This window comes from Apteryx mantelli, chromosome 4 (assembly GCF_036417845.1).
Source record: "Apteryx mantelli isolate bAptMan1 chromosome 4, bAptMan1.hap1, whole genome shotgun sequence".
Taxonomy (NCBI): Eukaryota; Metazoa; Chordata; class Aves; order Apterygiformes; family Apterygidae; genus Apteryx; species Apteryx mantelli.
In genome coordinates, this window is record NC_089981.1 from 75,821,681 (window position 1) to 75,843,347 (window position 21,667).

The 21,667-nt window shown below is 42.1% G+C and overlaps 1 protein-coding gene across 2 annotated transcripts in view; it reads right to left on the reverse strand.

Moving 5' to 3' along the window:
- The window catches only part of BCL11B (BCL11 transcription factor B), a 95,556-nt gene that overhangs the window by 38,044 nt on the left and 35,845 nt on the right, over positions 1-21,667 (reverse strand). For both annotated transcript variants that reach the window (XM_067294948.1, XM_067294947.1), the window contains exon 3: positions 14,596-14,811. In XM_067294948.1, coding sequence (XP_067151049.1) covers positions 14,596-14,811 — 216 coding nt within the window. The remainder of the gene's footprint in view (positions 1-14,595; positions 14,812-21,667) is intronic.

Below are 21,667 nucleotides of genomic sequence, written 5' to 3' on the forward strand. Positions count from 1 at the left end.
GACCGGTGAAGCCACTAGGCCCATAGCTCAGGATGAGTAGCTCACCGGCTAATTTAGGATTGTCGTGTTTGCATCAAATACATTGTAACGTTTTTCCCTACAAGAAAATAAAGCTTCAAAGAGAGTGGAGAAAAGAAGAGAGAGAAAGAAGATAAAAGTAGGTTTTGTTTTGCTATAACCTGAAAATATGATATGGTAGAGAGACAACTAGCATTTATTTTATTTCAGTCCACTTACAGATTTCCAGGCACCTTCTGAGGTATATCAGTTGGGGACTCTTGAGATTATAGCACAGTCAAGTAGATATATGTCAGGAAAAATGATCAGAAATAACTAAAAGGGCAGGCTTTACCCCAATAACGCAGAAAATGTAGCTGCTCAGTCCACTATTATCTGTGAAACATAAACCAAGGGTTTAAAAAAAAATAATTAGACTTGAAATTAATGTCATTATTGTCACATCACAAACAGAAAAGCCAGCTAAAAGTAAAACAAATCTCTCCCCTGTCTCACCTCCTGCCTGCTGTGTGCACAGTGCCATTCAGGTACCAGGGAAAGGGAAGGCCACGCTGGAAGTACTGTTCTTTGGTGTAATTTTTACATCACTACAGTACAGAAGCTGATGTAACCCAAGCTCGGGGATGCCAGTATCCACTCTATCCTTTCGTATGACTCCAAGTCCTCTCTCTGTCCCTTTCATCCTCCATCTCCCCACATCTCTCTTCTTCCCTCTCTCTTCTCCCATATACACACATCCCAAACCAGCCTGAATTAAAGACAACAAGGAAGATTTGTGTTGGACTTGACATCTGCTTTTGTCGATCTGTGAAACAGTTTTATAGTCATAGGCATTATTTGAATGGTGACTTAACATAAAAAACAAATGCAGAGGCCATTTCACAAAAAATTCAAAGCGACAAAAAAGCTAACTATTTTTTCTCTTTCACTCACAGTAATATTGGAGAACATTTTAACAGTCCAGCAAAGGTATTTTAAAAGGGGCTTTAAAAACCAAGTGCTCTGCTTTTTGGAAACACTGACAATCCTACTGCAGCTATCAGAAATGCCTGCCCTTGGCCAAAATTTTTCCTCCTCCACACTGACATGCACTGGCTGCTAACCTTCTCTTACACACTGGCTTGGGAGATGTACTTGAAGGGCCAAGAGGACTCTGCCTGTGAAAGAAATGTAAAGCATCATACGTTACTAAATTGGAGACCCCACGTGAAAAGATACTGTTTGTACCTGCTTTTATCCAAAAAGCTCTTTCTCCTATTGTGTGCAGGTGGATGTCATAGTTGTCTGCAGGCTACAAAAACTGATCTTGGGCCTAGGCAATTCAATCTTTTGCTCCTTTTGCTGTCTGCTTTCCACGAATCTGCATGAACTCAGACCAGCAAACTTTGAGAAGCATTGGACCTTGCTTGCCAGAAATGCTAGAGCACTTCATCAGTCCACAAGTAGAAAAGAGAACAGTATCAACTTAATCTTTTTCATGGGTTGAATTAACTTCAGAATCAGGGCAGCGCATGCAATACCACTGGAAACTGGACTTACCTGCCCTTGGACAGCATACCGACTCAACTTTGTGAGTAAAAACTGAGACTCAATTCCTGTTTGCAATCAATTCATACAGCATTTTCCTGGAGTTTGTCAATTTGAGGATAATGCTATCTTGTGTATAGATATTTCACAACCAGAGAAAAGAAATACCTGGGATACATGATAGGTGTGTGACTCTGAACTGTAGTTGCCACCTAACATCTCTCTTTTGATAGATAGTGGTATCTCAGCAGCCTGCTCTCCAAGCCAGTGCAGACAAGGAATGGGCAGCACACGTTCATCAAACTAACATCTGCTTTCAATTCTCATTTATAGATGTGGAATCTTTTCAACTGGACATTAATCATTCTCTACAGCAGCAATTAGATACTTGAGACAGATCAGAACAAATCAAATTAGCCTTATTTATTAAACAAAAAGTCCTAAGGAGTAAATAAAAAAGACACCAGACCATCCTGTGTGTAGCAGCATAAAAAGAAAATTAAGATCTTGAAACTCAGGAGTCTAAAAGCTTTCAGGTGCTATTTTCAAAGACTCAACTGTAACCAAATAGCAGAGGGCTCTACTGCAGAATGCCTTTTGGATTATTTCAGCAATAAGGTATAATTGAAAGGATTAACGTGAATGTAATGTTTCCCTTCCAAAAATTCCAGGAATGCCGAAATGACTCTCATCTGCACCGTATGACTCATGTTTTTAATGCTAGAACTTCATTTTCACTTCTGAGGAATTCAAGCTCGGGGAAATGTTACCACAGAAATACTCATTCAATTCACAAAGGAAAATCTCTCTCTCTTTTGCTGTGGTTTAGCCCTAAGAATCACATCTTTGGAGAATATGGCTTGGTTCAACTTCAGGTGATGGACATCCTGCACACCAAGAAGAGAAACCACTCTCTCTGAGGGATGAGAGATCAAGGAGATCACTCTGAGCTCAGATTCTCAAACCAGCTTGAACCAAGCACAGCAGCTTCCTGTTGCTGGGTTTCTCTTGCTTAGCATGGCAGACAGCTGGCAGAAAGCAAGACGGGGGACAGTGCGTGGGACATTTGCGTGGGAATTAGTAGCAAAACATTCATAGCCTTCATGACAAATCTGGCCTAGCCTAGTGGAAGCTGCACCAAACATGCAATGTTTTCTTCCTCTTCTTTTTCTTTCAACCAAGAAAAAAAATGCTTCTGTTTTTTAACAAAGACACAATGTAGTGTATTTGTTATGGACAACTGTCGGTTCCTATGTGGAGAAGAGCTCTCATCATCTAGATATATATATGAGCAGCGCTTGGGGTTTTTTGTTGGGTTTTTTGTTTTCAGGTTTGTTTTTTTTTACAATGGAGGCTAAATGTTAAGCAGATGAGAAGTTTCATGATAGAATATGTCTGAGAATGGCATTACAGTTTGGTCTTCCACACGTAAAATGATCCTCGTCTTTCTAGGCAACACAATCACAAAGCTGATCATCTGTTCCCATCCAGAAAGCCCCATCTCGTGCCTGGTACCCTCTGCACTTGGAAAGTTCTGCATGGAGGAGAGCGATTCCAGAGGAAATCCCAGGCACCGTGAAGGGAGGGAACATAATTCTGCTGTGTGCCACAAAAAAATGTGCTGACTGTTTTATCGTCTCTCCTCTTAGTACCTATTCAGGGTTCCCATCAGCGGGAACAGGGTTTGCATAGGAAGGAAGAACATGCTTCTTCCAGTGAACCAGTCCAACCTCTCCTTCTCCTTCGATATCCACAGCCGAGCATCCTCCCAAACTAATTCCTTCCTCTCCCTTCCCCAGCTCCACATACACCTGACTGTAATAACAGGCGAGATAACATCTGGGGTTAGCTCATTACATGTTTATTACTCCTTTGTTTATTTCTTCATAAATACAAACTGTTGTTACCTGTGCAAACCTGTGCATCCAGCCCAGTTCTGGTGAGCCTTGAAAGCCCCAAACTGAAAATAGCCTAAAGATGTGAAGAATCACAGCATTACACTCCAAAAGGCAGCCAGTTAGCTGATGTATTTAGAGAGAACCATTGCAACATACAGCACGTATGTATGGTTTTATATTTAAGATTTCCTGGCTTGGAGGTACTGTGTTAGCTAGTTAGATATGGTTATAAATAGAAGCGCCTGCTAACATTAATCACAATAATTTGGTGATGTAGCTACCAATGTGAAATTATGAAAGGCACAGGTACCTTGCAAAGCCAAGCACAGTGTATCGCTGGCCAGATCATTTATCAGCCAGGGAAAAAAACCTTTCCTCCATGTTCTGTGATCTCATGCAAACTGGAATCTGAGAGAGAGAGGGAGGAAGGGGCCTTGTTTTTTGATTTGACTTGATTTTTCATTTGGTTCAATGTAACTTTAAGAAATATTAATCTGCTCCTTCATTTAATTTCATCTGTACCACTGGCCAAGAGAAATGCACTAATTTATAAGTTGAAGCAAGCCTTGAGATAATGTCACCCACCATTCATCCAAATTTGTCACTAGCATCCCATTAAAGCCGTAATTATTTTTTAATTAAAACTAAGGAAGCTGGCATGCATGTGCCTACTTTATACATCTGTTATGGGTTAAAATAGCTTTTAAAAAATGTTTTTTTAGACCGCAGTCTTTTGTGGCCATGGCCTATGCCAAAGAAAACGCAAACTTGCTTATTTTCTCCATGGGGCGCAACACTGCCTATGTGTGCCTGAACAGATTCGACTGGCCGTGAAAAGAATTCTAAATAAAACACAAACATGGAATTTGGCAACGCCACAGAAGCGAGCTTAAGACTAATTCCAGCATGCGGACGGCTCTCACACAGCAAGTCTGGCTCCACTATAAATGAAACCAGGCTCTGTAAAATCGCCAGTAAAGTTTGAGTTAGGATTTAAAGAGACAGAGCTCTTATTCCAAGATTTAAGGAAAAAAAACCACACACACACACACACACACACACACACACACACACACACACGCATACCCCAACTTATTAAGGAAATTCATGCTAGCCCAATGAGTCTGCACATTGCAAGCTGTGTTTACTTTCAGCAGTCATTTCCACTTAAAAAAAAAGGGGGGGGGGGAAGGAAAGAAAGCAAATGCACTTTGGACTTGATTTTTAAAAGGGAGATCTAAAAAAATGCTGTAGTTATTACTGCAGGGACCAGTGGCAGAGACAGCAATGAATGAAGGATCTACCTGCGGGGAAGCAGAAATACTCTATTAAAAAAGAAAGCAGTACGAAAACTCAGGGCAGAGTAGGGGAAGGGAAAGGTGTGGATGGGGAGAACCACCACGGCCAGGGCGGCCACGGCCAGAGCAGCCTGTTCTCAACAGAGAGCCCAGCAACCAGGATGTTGACTCACGGTGCCTTATTGGGAGGGAGGTATATGCAATACAGTCCCGCACTGCCAAGGAGAGGGTGCGCAGAACTAATCCCAGGGCAAGGCAATCCCATGGGGAACCCTCCCCTGGCAATCACAACCAGCCGGGAGAGCCGGAGAGCCGGCCGAGAGAACAAAGACATCTGTGAAGAAAGAGTGAGAGTGAGGAAAGAACACCAGCATTCACTCGTCTTTACCTATTAAGGATAAAACAAGTTCAAGAAATCCTAGCTTATAATCACAAGGCATGGCCTGGCAAATTTAACGGGAAAGGGCAGGGAGTGAATTAGGTAAAGCAGTGATGGTACAGTCTCCCACACATCTTTACTCTCCCTTACAGATCTGGATGATATCAAGCCACAGAATTAAAATTAAACCTCAAGTGCCCACCTCAAACCCCGATCATCAGTCTTTTCCTCAAAAGGCGGAGAGGGGAATAGCAGATTTGCTGGCTAGAAGCCTCTAAATATTAGAAGAGCTCAGACATTTACAAGTGTACTCAACTGCACTAATGGACTTTGACGGGGGTGGAGGGACAGGTGAACATCAGCTTTCACACTGCTCCTTGTGGAAAATGTGCACAGAAGTACAAGGCATACTTGAGGTGGGGGGGGGGGGAGGGGGAGGGTTTTAAGAAATTTAATATATTTAATATTTCACAACTATTCTACATATCTGTTGATCATGATAATACAGAGTTTGGCTTTAATAGGCTATAGAGATTTCAAACATTCTACATTGACTTTTGCAAAAGAGGCATTAGTTCAGTTAAAGGGGGAGACAAAAATACAGAAGGAATTTCATTTTTTTTATTAAATTATATAAGGCTTTGCACAAAAGTAAAGGTACTCACTAATCTTGTCCTCACCGTAGGCAAAACCACAACGATCCTACTCTCAGTTTAATCAACAATTCACACGTTTTTACAAAGGATTTGGATTAATCAATCCATAAACACTCGGACATAATTTTTGGACAGACTTTGCATTTGAAGCCTGTCTGTGCCACAGTAAATGAACTTACACTCTTCCTGTTCAACCAGAGGACAGGAGAAAATAACCCAAACCTCTTCTAGAAGATACATACTGAAATAATAACAGCTCCCTTACAAGCAAAAAGGCCTGCTGTCATGCTGAGGTCTTACTAAGTTCCATTAATTTTTATTTTTCACCTTGCTCACTGTGGACGCTTTTAAATGGTACGTCTTTTCCAACAATACTCTGATTCTTACTTAAGTCACTATACTTTCATGGCTTACTTAAGCCACTATACTTTCACCACAAACCAGATTCTCTGCTGCCACTGAAATCCAAAAACGTCTCTTAGAAAGATGCTTGGCTAAGTACCCTGTGTGCTGCTGCAGTCAATAACCAATCCTTCAGTGGACGGAGAGTACAGTATGCCCTGAAAGCACCACACTTGTCAAATGGCCATGGAAGAGATGTAAGGATCGGTCTTAGATCAGGACCTCACCTGAAATAATTTAGGTCAATGTGGGACATATAAGGAGACAGTCTGACACGCAGAAAGAACAGGACGGAGGCTCTCCTCAAATTTCCAGGGGATGGACTGAACATAATATATTTATAATTGGCTCTGAATGGCCAAGTGACAAAGCATAAAAGCTGCAGGTATGTTGTGTAAACTGGCCTCTCTCTAACCAGAGATTCCTTATGTTATTAACAAAGATAACAATTTAAAAAGCACGGTTTTATGGTGTGATTCCAAATGCCTGTGTCTCCCCACCGCCTTGCTTAGTGCCTGCATTAACCTCATTCCATAAGTCCCAGGACCTCTAACTCTTACAGCTGAATTCATAAAAAATGTAAGCCCTTGCTATGCGGGATTTTTGCCTGCTTCCTTCCAAGTGCATATTTTACTGACTCATTGAACTTGGCTTTCCCAATTTGTGCTACAGCAGATTGCATTGCCTGGAAGAGGCACCCATGGAAATGGATTGATTAAGAAATAACAAGAGGAAAAAAAAGGATAGCAAAGGCACATGCCACACTCTAGCCCACCAGATTCCTGTATGTATTGCAAAAATGCTTGTAAAAAGCCTGTCCAGAAGAAACCAAGCACCAAAAAGAGTATGTTCCCAACAGTTGTTTATCGATCTGTAAAAAGAAGGACCAACATGCAGCCTTGTGCAACACAGGAGCACAACAAGGCATGCGCAAGGTGCACCAACACGGCTTCTTTGACTCAGATCGCTTTCTGAACATTTGAGCAAAGAATTCTTCCTTTCATTTATTTTTATGAAGCACTCAGAAAAGAAGAAATAACCCAAGTCCCCTGAATCAGGCAGCTCTGGAGGGACATGGGGTAATTTTTTGCAGAACCATTCCCTGGCCTAAATCTGAGCCGCCCCAGGAATATGTGATCCAATTCCTCTAAAAAATAAAATAAAATAAAGCCATTTCACTATGAAATGTACAATTCCTCACTATTGCCTCTGTCTTTTCCACATTGGCTTGTGAACTAAAGAACAGTCCTCATCACAGCTACTAACACCATATGCCATGGTTTGCCCTACTTCCCTTTGACACTAAGAGTTATATTTGTGCACACAAGATTTATCTTTGTTCACCCAAACTGGACAGCCGAGTTGACTTCCTGGTGCACACATACACACATATGAACACATCTGCACCTATCCGATGGAAAGTGAGAAGAAAGATGATGACAAAAATCTACTGCTGAAGGAGTAGAAGAAACCTTGTCCTAAACATGCCAGGGGAGGTTGTACAAGCTAGCCGTTTGGCATATGCTATGTACAAATGAACAACAATTTACTAAGAGGAAGAATAATTGCAAATATTGCCTAGTACATGTGTATTAAAAAAAATCAGCTCTTAAAAAACACAGTGTGCTGCTCAACCAAATGGCAAAGTATCTGACAAACAACATTACCCCAAATTTTGCTGCTTCATAAGTGATTACTTCCTTCCTTCTCTTTCTGAATTTGATTTTTTACCTTTTTAGGAAGTGTTCACCAAGAGACATTCAGACAACTGCCTGAAAAGGGTGGAAAAGAGGTAACAGCAGGGAGAGGCTGGTCCTATGCTGCAAATCACCCCTGATGATTACCTTGTTGCTCCTGCTGCAAAAAGACAGAAGGGATTTCTGGCCCTTTGCTGAATATGACCATGCACCATATTTCAACTTCAAAAATATATCTGCTCCTCCTTCAGACTGCTGAGAAAAAAGTGTTTCTAGGTAGGATGGCTGTCTGCATTTATGGAGGTGCCCAAACCTTGCCTACTGCACCCCATTAATGCAGTCTTTATTGATGTTGATGCTTTCTGGAAAGTACAGCAAAAAAAGCCAGGAAAAGAGAAGATTCTGATTTGTTTGGGTCTTCCATCAGAGCAGCAGTCAGCTTGCCATTGGTGGTGCCTCCTCCTGACCAATCTACTCACTCCCTTCCAGACTAATGATACTTCCAAATATTTAATGAATCAAGAGTAAAAATTGGGGGTTTATTACTAATGTGAGCAATGAGGCACAAGAAAGGAGCCCTGTTAAAAAAAAAAAAAAAAAACACTACCCAATGAGAAAGAACAGAAATGTCCTTCCTTTGGTTTCTCGTAACCTCTCCTTTTGCCTCATCTCCCACCTGATGCCACAAAGTGTCTTCATGCTTTAACAAAGATGGATTGTTTGCTGTGCAGTCCCATGGTACTTACCTATATTCTGAAGTCACCTATCCCTAACCCAACCATCATTCAGCAAACTCTAAAAGGAAATAAATTCGTCTATTCCAATAAGTAAATTACAAAATCACCTTCATCCATCTTGTTCCTATATTTTTAAATTTGATTGTGGCCAGAGAATTGCTGGCTGGGAATTACCCTTCCCCCACTCGCACATACACCCTTTAAAAATGCAAAATCTAGCCCTCTATTTCAATATTTCTGATGTCAGTGACCGGTGTCGGCTCTCCCCATACAGTAACTGCTTTAAAGCGCTGCATACAGCACTGCATTAAAAATTAATTACACATGCTATTTTATTGATAGTGCATAATGTAATGAGCACCAGCTGTGCTAAACATCCAAACTCCTTTTTAAGACAGCTATAAAAAAAGAAAGAAACTGCACTTCCAAATGCTTCTCCTGTCAGAGGAGAAAAACAGCAACATCTTGGATGGATTTGAAACAAGATTCTTTGATTTAGCTCTCCATTTGGAACGTTTGAAGAGTTCAGACTCTCAGGCTCAGCGTAGTGGTATGCGATCGAGTTAACTCTCTAAATGTTGGAGCCATTGTCTTCACTGCAGGCAATGTTTCCTTGAACCCTTTTGTCTTGAGACTACTAGATTCAGTTCCACCCCTTAATATTGCAATTAGGAGCCTTGCTTTTTCCTTGGATGTCTGGAAGTTGCAGGCATCCACTTTTAAGCACCTTTAAATACCACTATTGCCCCCGCTGGTTCTTAACTTTACATAATTAGGGCTTACAAAGTTACACTGATAGGGTGTCTTCTGAGAACAAAGCCTAAGTCACATTTAAATTGCCAGCACTGCTGCCCCATGCAGCACCCTAATTTTAGCTGCCTCTTTGCTGTCTTAAAGTCCCTTCATCGTCTCTTGATAAACACACCATGTAGTAAAAAAATAAGTTTGTGATTAGACAAATCTATTTTGAGTTTAGATCTGATTTTAATATCTGGTGAGACAGAGGAGCTGCATAGACAGACAGGTCACATATGCTTTTAATACTTGGATAGATGGATGAACACACAGATTGACAGATAGATGAAAAGATAGATACATACATACAGACTGATGCATTGCTGTTTTCAGTATATACATCTCTCATACATCCCTGCACTCCATAAGTGTCAATTCTACTACAGCATGCGTTAAATATTTCACTAAAATAAATAAATACATGTAACCATGACTAATAGGGACATCTCTCCTGAATGTTAGCCAGTACTTTATGCAGACCTTTTCTTTATGCAAACCTTTTCTTTATGCAGCAAAATGAAAAGATACATTTACAAATGGTCTCAGGGCAACTCTAGGTCTTTGTCTGCTCTCACATACAAATCCCCAATTCCTCTTTCTCCTCTCAAAAAAATACCCAGAGCTGATCAGAAATTGAGTTTTGGAGGACTATTTTTTTTGAGATTCCACTCAGCAAAAATGAGGAGTAACATATCAGCCATCATCCTGGGACTTGATGAGTTAGGAGGTTTTTGCTGGATGAGTTTGCATTCTCTGCTCTGATTACTGTTTTGTTTTCCATTGATCCTCCTGAGTTAATAAAACCCAGTCTGGAGTGAACAAAAGCTTGCTTCTTTTTCTAGTATGAAATGTGCCGAGTGCATACCATATCATTAACATAAAAGTTTTTTGAAATAATACTGCTTTCTAGACAGACTGTATTAATTGCATCAAGCCTTTTACAGCAGGGTGGTCTAATCTAACTCTTCTCATTGGCTGACTGTGGTTATAAAACCAACACAATTTGAATACTGTGATATAATTGAAGGAGGGGAAAATATTATTTTAAAATCTATTATTTACTTACAGGTACTTCTTTTATCTTTATTGTTCCTTAATTTTTGCCAAGAAAACACCAGACTAAAAGATGTAGTAAGTAGAATTTCAGTAGCCAAGTAAATTGATACCAACTTTACAAGATGACTGTGTGATTTGCAGAATGTCCTAATGACTAATACAGCTGATTCCTTGAATTAATAGGAGCTGGTTCCACTTCTCTGAGCTACGAACCCATGCCTTCCTCTATTTTAGACCTTTAACTTCACAATCCTGTCCATTAATCAGTGCTGCCCATGCCCACTTACTGTTTTTATAAATGCAACTAAGTATCATAATTGCTTTCCACCTCCTTCTGTCAGCCTACATGTGGGAAGGAAGCAGTTTTACTGGTTAGCTGAATATATGTGTATTAGACAGATTTAATTATCTTTACAGAGGTATATAAAATCCTCAGTCATGGGCCCAGGTCCAAAGATTCTGGATCAGGAATATATTTAAAAGCAGGCATAAGGGATAAATTATTATCTGTATCATTACAATCCACTTTGTCTTATGCCAATTAGAATTCCATTTCTAGGGCTTTTGCACTGTAGGATCTTCAGGGCAGGGACTTTTTCCTTTGGAGAACACATTGTAAAGTGCCATGCACTTCTGTGCTGAGATTTTCAAAGCTCGTTTCTCGTTAACTTTAATGGGAAATGGGCATCCAAATCTCTTAGGCAGCTTTGACAATTTAAGCCTTAATGTACAATATTAATAAATCAGCATCATAAAAAGAGCCTTATGAAGATGTATTGTGAAAAAATAGCCCCACAAAAAGCATCGCAGTGTATGTGTGCATGCACAGAGGCATATACTTTTCCTTACATAATTATGTCTCTCAACAATCATTTGCATGTCTCTGTTATGCAAAAAAAAACCTGTGTGCATTTTACAGTTACGCTAAGCAGTTGCAATTCATTGAAATGAAATAAAAAGCAGGCTCAAAAAAATCACCCTAATCTGGCAAGGGGTAAAGCAAAATGAATGCTTTGCCCATTTATATTTCAGATCCAAGCTACACAACCCTGTGAATTTCATGACTCTATTCCAACTTCTAATTAAATAGGCACTAAAAACATTTAAACAGGAAAACCCAATTCAACAGACAGAAGCCTCTGAGGCAAAAAATAAATAAATAAATAGACAGAGAGATTGTTCCAGCGATATGTGTAGATATTTTAAAGAATCATACTGAAAAACATAGACCTTTACTTGCAAATTCCTCATCCTGTGGTGCCTTGAACACAAGGAAAAGAACAAAGACAGAACGGACCACAACCAGCAACTAGAGACACAGTGGACACCCAGATCGGACTTCCCAGAACTACTATCAGCAGCACATTTTATAAAGATCACAGACAGCTCTGAATGAAGCAGAATGACTCCCCTTTTGCACAACTGAGCACTACTTAGCAGTACACTAGGCAATTGCTCTTATCTACGTTTAAGGTTTCCAAATGCAGCATTTACATGTGAGTATCCCAAATTCCACAGGCAGCCAGAAGTTTAGATTGTCTAGCACAAAATTGCTGAGATTCTTAAGGACCTGATTTGTGAGCACCAAGCAGAGATTTGGGAGTACCTGCAACTTCAAGTCTTCATATTTGCAGCCTGCTTGAAAACTGTATTGAAAAACTCCAGGTCCTGAATTAAATGAATGCTGAAAAACAGGAAAGGTAAGAAATGATGAAGGAGGGGGAGAGGCGGGAACTGTTGATGGCTTTTGTTCAAAGAAGAAAACAATTTCTCAGAAGCAAGAACAGGGCTGGCAGAATAAAAAGCTAATCAAGTCAGAGAGACAAGCAGATCTCTAAAGCTGTAGCAAAGTGACTACTGTAAATGGCTATATGAAAAAAAGAGGACACAACACAAGGACCATCACTAGGTTATTAGTCAACACATAGAAATCGCTTTTCTTTCATTTCCACAAAGTATTTTGGGAGCCAGAAAGATCCTATTCCCCCTGCTATAGGGTTTTAATCATGCCCAGGCTCATCTACAGCGAACACTAAGGGAGCTAAGAAGGGGTTACAGTAGATACAAGTCTCCTTTTCAAGGGGAGAAAATGTTTCTTTTAAGCAGAACTTGACCAACTACTGTCATAAACATGTAGCATGCACTTTGATATAACTTATTCTCTAAGTGCCATAGACTGCCGCAGTAATTATAGGAAACCAGGATAACAGGTCTATCACTCCGCAGAGCTGGCATCGTTCTCTGAGCAAACGGACAATTCCAAAAACTAACAGTGCACAACTATAAAGTGAGAACTGAAAGTAGGTAAAGTACAAAAGCCTTGTGTTCCCATGTTCTTTAATGAGCTATTCCTTCCTTCCTTTTCTATTTTTAGTTTTACTTTCTTCCCTCTCCACTAGCTGTTAGTATCAGAAGCAATTGGGAACCATGGGTGTCCAGTTCACCTACCTATCAGAGATACGTGTGTGTATACTTTATCAGTGAAGACAGAGAAAAAGGAAAATATGAGATAAATTCCAGTTTGTTTTACTAGTTACAGGGAGGAGGGAAGAGGGGGTACTCAGAGGAGAGACAAGGGGGCTATCTCACTTTCTGACACAGAGTTCACTATTCAGAAGAGCCTGTTTCTACACTCATTCCAGGCCAGTGTCAATCTACTGAGGTTGATGAAGCAGAGCCAGATTAAAACAGCATCCACCCCCCATGGTGAGTACAGCAACTTGGATAGGAAATCAGACAAAATCCCCTGGATGCTTTGACTGTGCTGCCCGTGTAACATGTTGCTGCAAGCCCAAGCTCGTGCCCCAGCCGAAGAGGCCGTGTGCAGACTGAGCCTCACCCAGGGGGCCATGGTAGCCTTCCACGAACCACCTGTGCTTCACATATGGGTCTAGAAAAGGACTCTGCAGAGTGTGTTCAGCCTCCTCCTGAGAATATTTTGTCTTTCAAGATGAGGTTTCCAAGATGCAAACTTAAATTCCTTGCAAAACTTTTTCCTCTTGCCTTATTGCATCAAATAGGGATGCACAGGGGTATTCTCATGAGACAAAGTGTGTTGTAGCCAGGTGGTGCCAATGCTTGTGGAAGGAAAAAGCTGTGCGGAGCAGAAGTTATGCCAGATTCAGTGGGACATGAAGAGCCATTTTCTGAAAGCTGTACTCACGACAGTCCTTGCTATCTGTCTAAATCCTTTGGTCCTCATGCATTACTTATCCACATCACTCTGTGGCCTCCCTAGTAAATCCCCATGCATGCGTGCATGAATGAGGGCTGCAGGGTTTGGCCCACCACAGTGAGCCGCAAGTAAGCGCTTGAGGATTTTGCCACAGCCGTATTTTCTTTTAAGCCCTCCCCATTTTCACCTCTCCAGCACTCAGTTCACCACAGACCCAATCTTACAGCTGAGCCACGCTCAAAAACACCCACTGATTTCAAAAAGATCTCTGGGTCTGAAATGATGGGGTCTGGCAACAATATGTCAGTGTCCTCTTTGGCTAGCTCGGTGCACCCTCATTTCCACATCACTTTCCCCTCTTTGCGATGACAAAAGTCAGGCATCCAAAAGGAATAAAGGAAAAGAAAAACTGATGGGGGAGAGAGGAGGATGTGTGGCAAGTTACCAAGGAGCATTTTCTGAAAGCGAGGGAAAAAAACTGCATGGAGCACATACATCCTGCATGCACATGGAATCTGAGGAAAGCCTTTAATACGAATGATTAGGGAGGAAAAAAAAAGACCTCAGATGTTAAATGTTATCCAATTAAGCTTAAAATAAACAGCCCAGAGAGATGAAATCTTGATACCAGGGTATCACATTATGTGAGGATTCTCAGACATTTGTTCACAATGTGGCATAAACAGACCAGCCGCGGATGCTGGTGACATCTGAAAGTGGGCAGACAGGAGGGAAGGGAAAGGGAAAAAAAGGAATGGAGTCACACACCCTTTCCCGCTCCCCGTCCTCTGTGATGGCGGATGGGAAAAAAGGAAGAAGGGGGGGGATGTTCAGGGCATTTTCACTGCCTTCCCCACACAACCCAGTGAAGGCAGCTCTCCCACAGTAAAGATGACATCACTTGGCAGCACTACTGACCTTCAGATAGCAACAAAAAAAAAAAAACGTTTCTATTACCTGACAACTGACAATGACATCCAAATGTGCCTGACGTCTCAGTCTGAATCTCAGTCTGAGTCCCGCCAACTGAGACTGCACGTGCACCACAGCAGGGCAGGCTAAGGCAGGGCGGGAGAGAGGCCAGTGCGCGGAGAGGTGACGTGATCACTGATGTGTGAGGGTGGGAGGAGGCAGCTATGGGAGCCCCCGGCAGGTTTGCAGGCCTGGACGGCCCTGGAGAAAAAACAATAGAAAAAACTGTCAGTCGGATCTAAGTTTGAAGGGACAGAGGAGGCATCATCAGGGAAAACAGGCGAGGTGGAGGCTGACTGCCTAACTCACTACACACTGCGTCTGAACTGATTTCTGGGTCAGGCTGAGACTGGCAAGGCTCACTCGAAGGCCAGGGAGGAGAAACAGGCTGGGGAGAAGAGCAAGAAGAGACCTCGGGGAACAGCGAAACCCCCACGCGCTACAGCAGCGCTCTGAACGCACACCCGGGCCGAGGGGCCCGCAGGAGGGGGCACGGCAAGGGGACGAAGCAGGCGATGAGGGAGCTGGAGGGAGGGTGGATGCAGTGCGGAGGAGAGCTGGAGGCGCTTAACGTCGCCACCAGCGCTTGCTTAGGGACCAAATCAAAAAGGGGATTATTGTTTTATGGCTGTGTTAATGCATTTAACTGACACAAGACTGGGTAGGCTTTATGCCGAGCTACTGCTGAAACAGGCTTGACACACCAGCGCAGACAAAGTGCAGTGACTTAGAGCTCAAATGGCTTCACAGAGGTGCCAGGAATCAAGCTCCCAGAATAAAGCATTCATGGGCCACTGTGCTGCCTTCCCATTTGAGCTGCAGCCAGCTATGCATTTTGCATGCCCCAATTATGCAGACTACTTCCCTGTCAAGCCTTTAAAGAACGGAGCAACCTTTTTCCTAATAGCTAAAAATTGATATTGTATCCTCCAACTATCTTATTTATTTTTAACCTATCTAGGAATCACCTGCCATTTAAAAGCTGTATTTAGAATTTTCTCCTGCTCCACTAGTAACACTCACTCCTCCTGGCACCAATCCAAAGAAGAGCTCCACGGCTAAAAAAATTAAAATACAAGTTGTAAATATCTATATACATCTGCACAAATACAAACAGGCAGATACACACAAACACACACATGCACACACACTAGCTGGCGCAAATGAACAGAGTTTTAAAGAGAAGTTGTGAGAACAGCACAGCTTTACATCCACTGAGCATCCAACCCTGTTTATTTAAAACCATGCCTTCCATTTAATTACTAAATAAAGGGTAGCTACTAATCAAGGGCAGTTTCTAAATGAAGATATGTGGTGGAGTGGCCGCCATTAAAAAGCTGGCATTTGCCAACAGTTACCGCACAGTGGTAGATCAGAAACCACAGTTTCCCCCTGTATTTAGATCAGGAAATATGTGTGCTAATTGTGGGGTATTTTTTGGCAAATGTTCTTTTTTTAATGGCAGCAATTCTGCCTGTGCATCCATGCGCACCTTGCATAAACATGCAAACATTGTGGCAGCAAGAAGAAATATTTATCCATGCTCCAACATTAGAAAAGCAACATTTTATAAGGGAGCCTCTCCACCTCGAGAGTCCCTATTCGGAAACTAGGCCTACATGTTGATCTGACAGCTACACATGTGAGGCAAACCGGGATACTTCATCCTTGGCACAGCATCCAGCACTCTAGTCTGCAAGGACTGCATTTGATTTTGTCGTTTATCTTAAATGGCTAAGAGACCACCAGTGCAAAACATTTGTGTGAAGCTTTTGCCAAAACCACAAGTGAAGAGTCTAAATTCCCTGTATAAATACTTGAGCTTCAAGCATCGAGGATAAAATTTGTGCTCTTATTGTGAGGACTTTTTAAATAGAAGCCATCTCTGTGGCTCATGGGACAAGGAGGGATTTTTTTTATTTGGGGGGCTCAGTTGTTTGGCTTTAGCAACTGTTTGATCTCCCTGGAAATATTACACAACCAGGTAATGATAACTACTATCTAAACTGTACCTATGCTATGTTCTGGGCAGGACTGTGAGCTAGGCATGTGGAAACAGATGTCAGACGTGAGATTTTTTTCTATATGTAGAGGAGCCGCTCCACTGCTCTGGTAACATATATGAATAACAAGCTTTTCTACAGAACAAGGAAAACCTAAAAAAGATTCCCTCCAATTACCTAACAATTATATTTTATATTTTTAATATTATAAAAATAAGTAGGCTACCACAGGCTAGGTCCAAGTTGTGAGCTTGGAATCTGGTTTTAGAGCAGGACCACAGGGCAGCTATGATTCAGGTTACACTGAAATGTATCTGCGGCCCCACCATAACTAAGGGCACATGTCCTGCAGTCACTCAGCCCTCTGCACACCATGATGCTATACTACAGCTCACAACAGGGTTTTGAAGCAGCCAGTCACACAGAGGAACCGTATGAGGCCCACCAAGTGCACCATTAACCACAGCTGCATTCATTTTAGTACGGAGGCGCACGGGTCCCAGCATGCAACATTACCCTGAAAGCAACTGTCTCTCCTCTCGTCCCAGTGGGCCCCACCTTTCTGTTAGCGATGAAGCTGATAAAATCTGCACAGCCCCGCGGCATCTGAGAAGACACTAAGAGCTCATCACATGGGTACAGTGAGGCCCTCCCTGCTCTCGTCCAACATGTTTCCTCTAGCATGGAAAGGAAATTAAGGTTTCAAGTAGGAGGTGTCTAATCATCTGGGGGAAAGAGATCCTGTAACAGTCTTCCAACAGAGGTAGCAGGGGAAAGCCAGAGATCTGCTTTAAAAAAGGTGCCTAACAAATTTATGGAAAGGACTATAGGATACGGTTGCCAGTGAAGAGATGGAACTGAATTTGTGACTCTCAAGGTCCCTTTCAGCCCTTCAACTCCTATACCAGGAAATTTTAAAAGTGCTAATCCAGCATCAGAAAGGAAAGGTGAGGTAAGGAAGAAGGGAAAGAAAGAACAAAAAAGGGTTCTGGCAGATCTTCAGAGTCCCACCACTACTATAGCAACCAGTGCCAAGAAATAAAGATCCCAGGGCCTCCAGACCAGAAGGCCAAGTCTGCCCCTATGAACAACTTCAAAGCAGGTGATGCCTTCTCTTCTTTGCTACCACTTTAGGGTTTGCTTTTTTATTTTAGTAAGTCACAAATAACAGGCAGCCCTATAAAATCAGACAAAGTGGCAAATCATGAAGAGAGAAATTGTATCCACTGGCCTCATGGAAAGGGGTGGAAAAAAGGAGGGCACCACTGTTAGGCTACACCTCTTTATAGTTATAGAAAGGTTAACAGTGATACTCAGAAATACTTAGCTTGTGTTTGCTAAGAACATGTCTGGGTTTTACCCCTCCAGTTCCTTTTCTGTGGGATTCTTCTGCATAAAGCTGAAAATGAACATGGGGGCTCTACCCTTTTTCAGCTTAACTGAAACAGGTGATAGACATACATAAAAATTAACAAACAGATAAAAAGATAAACACATATTGATAGGTAGAAAGATAGATGCTTGTCCTAAAGTGATGCTAAGACTTCTCCACTCAGCCCACGCAGTACCAGGTGAGGGACAGGAGTCTCTGGAAAACTATGGCCAAACAACCACATCATGTTGCACACAGGTTTTAAAAAGAAAACACTCCTGTGAGCCCCTGGCTGCCACAAAGGGCACAACCACAACCTGCGCTAAGGGAAAGCAGAATGCAAAAAGAACTGTGTTGCAATTTTGGAGGCTGTTTTGGAAAATCTGATCCAGTTGGGGTGAGCGGGCACACACGTGCAGTTCTGTATCTCTGCACACACACTGACAGGATGTCTGAGGCTTAACTCTCCTCTTTGATCAGCACTGGGAAATCACTCACCTGCACTGCAGATCTCAATTACATATTCTGCATTCATTCTGCATGGATGTGAGGGGAGTTCTGCACGTAGCATGAGTGCGAAACATGCAAAGGGACTGTCAGTGTAGATAAAAGATCTGCGTTGCTGATAGCAGAGGAGGATTTTGTCCTTATGCTTTAAAAAGGCTTAGCATATACTCATTGCATATACATGGCAGTAGCTCACAGGTTATGTTGACTCCCAGGCACCACTAAGAGTAATTTTTTTGCTCTCTGCTATTTTTAAACTTGCAAAGAAGAAAATAAGGTAAATTGGACATGACCCCAGAAGATGGAAATGAGCATAAGAGCCTAGATGAACATGACAAAAGCCACAATCAAGGCATAAATTGCATCCTTTTGTTGTCCCTCTCCCTGAGCCTAGGCATGACTGGCCATATGACACGGTATATGTAAAACACCACACTCCTCAGGCACATCTGCAGAAAAGTCCCTGAGCTAAGCACAAAGACGGAGCTGCAAGTAGCATTCACAATGTCCCATCTGAGTCGTTCAGACCAGGGGACCTGAATTTAATTTAAGAGAATTTGCTTTACGTCTTATATTGTGTGTGAACATGGCCACATGTAGCTATGTAGCTGGCATGTCTCTCAGGGTGTTGTGTGTTTGCCTTGGTATGTGGTTATGTGCATATCTGCACAGGCAGACAGGCAGCTGTACAGGCAGACACATAAGCCACCTAACAGGACATGAACCAAGTTTTTCTGTGTGTCTGTCTGGTGACGGAAAAATCAATCAGTAGCTCGTTAGAGACTAAAGTTCACTCCCGTTGTTAAAAAGAACTCTCTTTTAATATAGAGAAAAAGATCAGTCTAATGAATCCGTGGCTAAAAATTCAGGGTGCAGGCTGCAGCCTCATTCCTGCCCTGTGCCCATGATGGGTTCAGGGAGAGTACTGCAGAGGTTTTGAGACAGAGTTCACATGTACCATTGCAGCAGCCTTGAACAGAGACATCCAAAAGTGCAAGACATCTATTCCCTAATCTCTCCAACAGATTTTTCCAAGTTTTTCCTAAAACAAGTTGTTTCATCTGTAATACATCCTCTCATATGCACCGTTCCCACCTGACATTTCTGCCTAATCTTTCTACCATGTCTTTTCACACAGTCACCAACAGAACTGACAGAAGGAAGCGTGTGCCCGCACACGTGCATACACACATGCATACGCACACACGCACACACATGGGGTACTGAGACACAGAGGCACAAACATTTCCAACAGCAACTAGCACAGCAATGCAGGCACATCCTGCGAGTGGCAGATACACAGAGAGTTCCCCAGTAAAGGCAGAAAGACAGAACAGCATATGCAGCTACACTAGTACACACACTTGAGCACACACCATCCGGCTTGCACCCAGACACACCTGCACACCCATCTTTACCTCTTCCCCCCAACACACACGGCAGTTTTGGAACAGTTCTCCTGCACTGACTTAGGAGGTTCTGTTAAGACTACCACTTTGCTTGAGCTGGAAACTGAAAGGCAGAGTTGGAAAGAGAAGAGGGAGGGCAGGAAAGGGATTTCTTGCTATATTTTGTTCAAGGATTTTTTTTTTTTTGGCAGACAAGGATTCCCTTTGAATTGATACATTTCTTTCTCCCAAGAATTTCAAATGATAATGCATAAATGAGTCATAGATCAAGAACAGCGACGTGGTGAGCAAGGAGAAAGAGTGAGTGAGGGGCACTGGCACAGAAATTTGACAGTACCCCAACTCCCCCCCTTCCTCCCCCCATGCCAAGACATTAATTCTCACAAGTCGGAGAAAATTACTATGCATGAATGCAAAAAGCATGATCAGGAGTAATTAACATGGCTTCATATGCAAATTTTATTAATGCAGAAGTACAAAGTCATTATGCAAATGAAACTTACGTCAACTCTCTTGACAAATATTCATCTCTAAAGCTCAAGTTTCTCCCTTCTAATTTTTTTTTTAATTTTTGGTGTAAAACAAAACACAAAAAAAAAGTGACGAGGACTGTTTGACAAGTTTGCAAAGTTGTTTTTCAACCGGAGAAATTTATTCTTGCATTGTTGATATTTTTTTGTTGTTGTTGGCAGGTACACGACAGCTCATGGAGAAGAGAAAGGGAGGGATGGGGGAGCGAGAAAGCTACCAGCAGCAGGCAGCCAATCAAAACGCCAGCGGCTGTAATGAGCGCGATTGATGACTGTTTGGCTTTACTGCAGGGTAATGAACTAGAATCCAGTCTGAGGAGGAAAAAAATATGAATATTCATGAAGCTGTGCTCCTGCCTTTGATGATTAAAGAAATTTTTAATATTCAAATAAGCGCTTGCCAAGTGATTAACAAAGAACAAGCACGCAGGAATATGGAAATGGAGCTGTGGAAGATTTGGGAGTCACAGTCTGTGCAGTAAAGACAGCACAAAATTTCATAAACAAGATAGGAAGATAACCCAATTCAAATCTGAGCAAATAAAGGAGAAAAAATCCATTCTTTTTCATCAGTTTGGATATTGTATCAGTCACTTTGTTTTAAATGCAAAGGAGAATAAAAACAACCTATGCAGTACGACTGGGGGAAAAAATTCGTACCCTGAGAAACCCAACCCAGCAATTACAAAGTAAGCATCCTGGGTGAGAAACTGACAGGAAAATGATGCCTAAGTCCCCTGTCTGCTGTGGGCTAGTGCTTTCCAAAAGCATTAGTCTGCCTGATGCTGAGAGCCCACCAGCTATTGAGAATCTCCAACTTGTTGTATATGACAGGCAAGAGTCAGAAGCATCCTGAAATAACTGAAGCCAATCCCTGCAGTTAAATCCCTTTCACCGGCTAGGGAACGCATAGCTAGGCTTGTCCACTGTCTGGGGGAGGAGGGAGGGAGTGCAATAGAAAAAAGAAATATTATTGCCAGGAAAAAGGAGGGTGCAAGAAGGTCTCAACTATCCACCCTGGTAATCATTTGGTAAAAAATGTGCTTTCCATGTCTGACTGAGAAAGGTCCTCCCCTCCCCACAGGTTTCTGAACAAGGATACAAAAATCCAGCCACATTACAAAATGTCTGATAAGTTCAGGCTCTCACAGTTTAATAGCTTCACTAAGGATTCACATTGAAGCACATAATAACAATATTAGCTGCTAAAATGACTTTCGAGTTAAAATATATCTA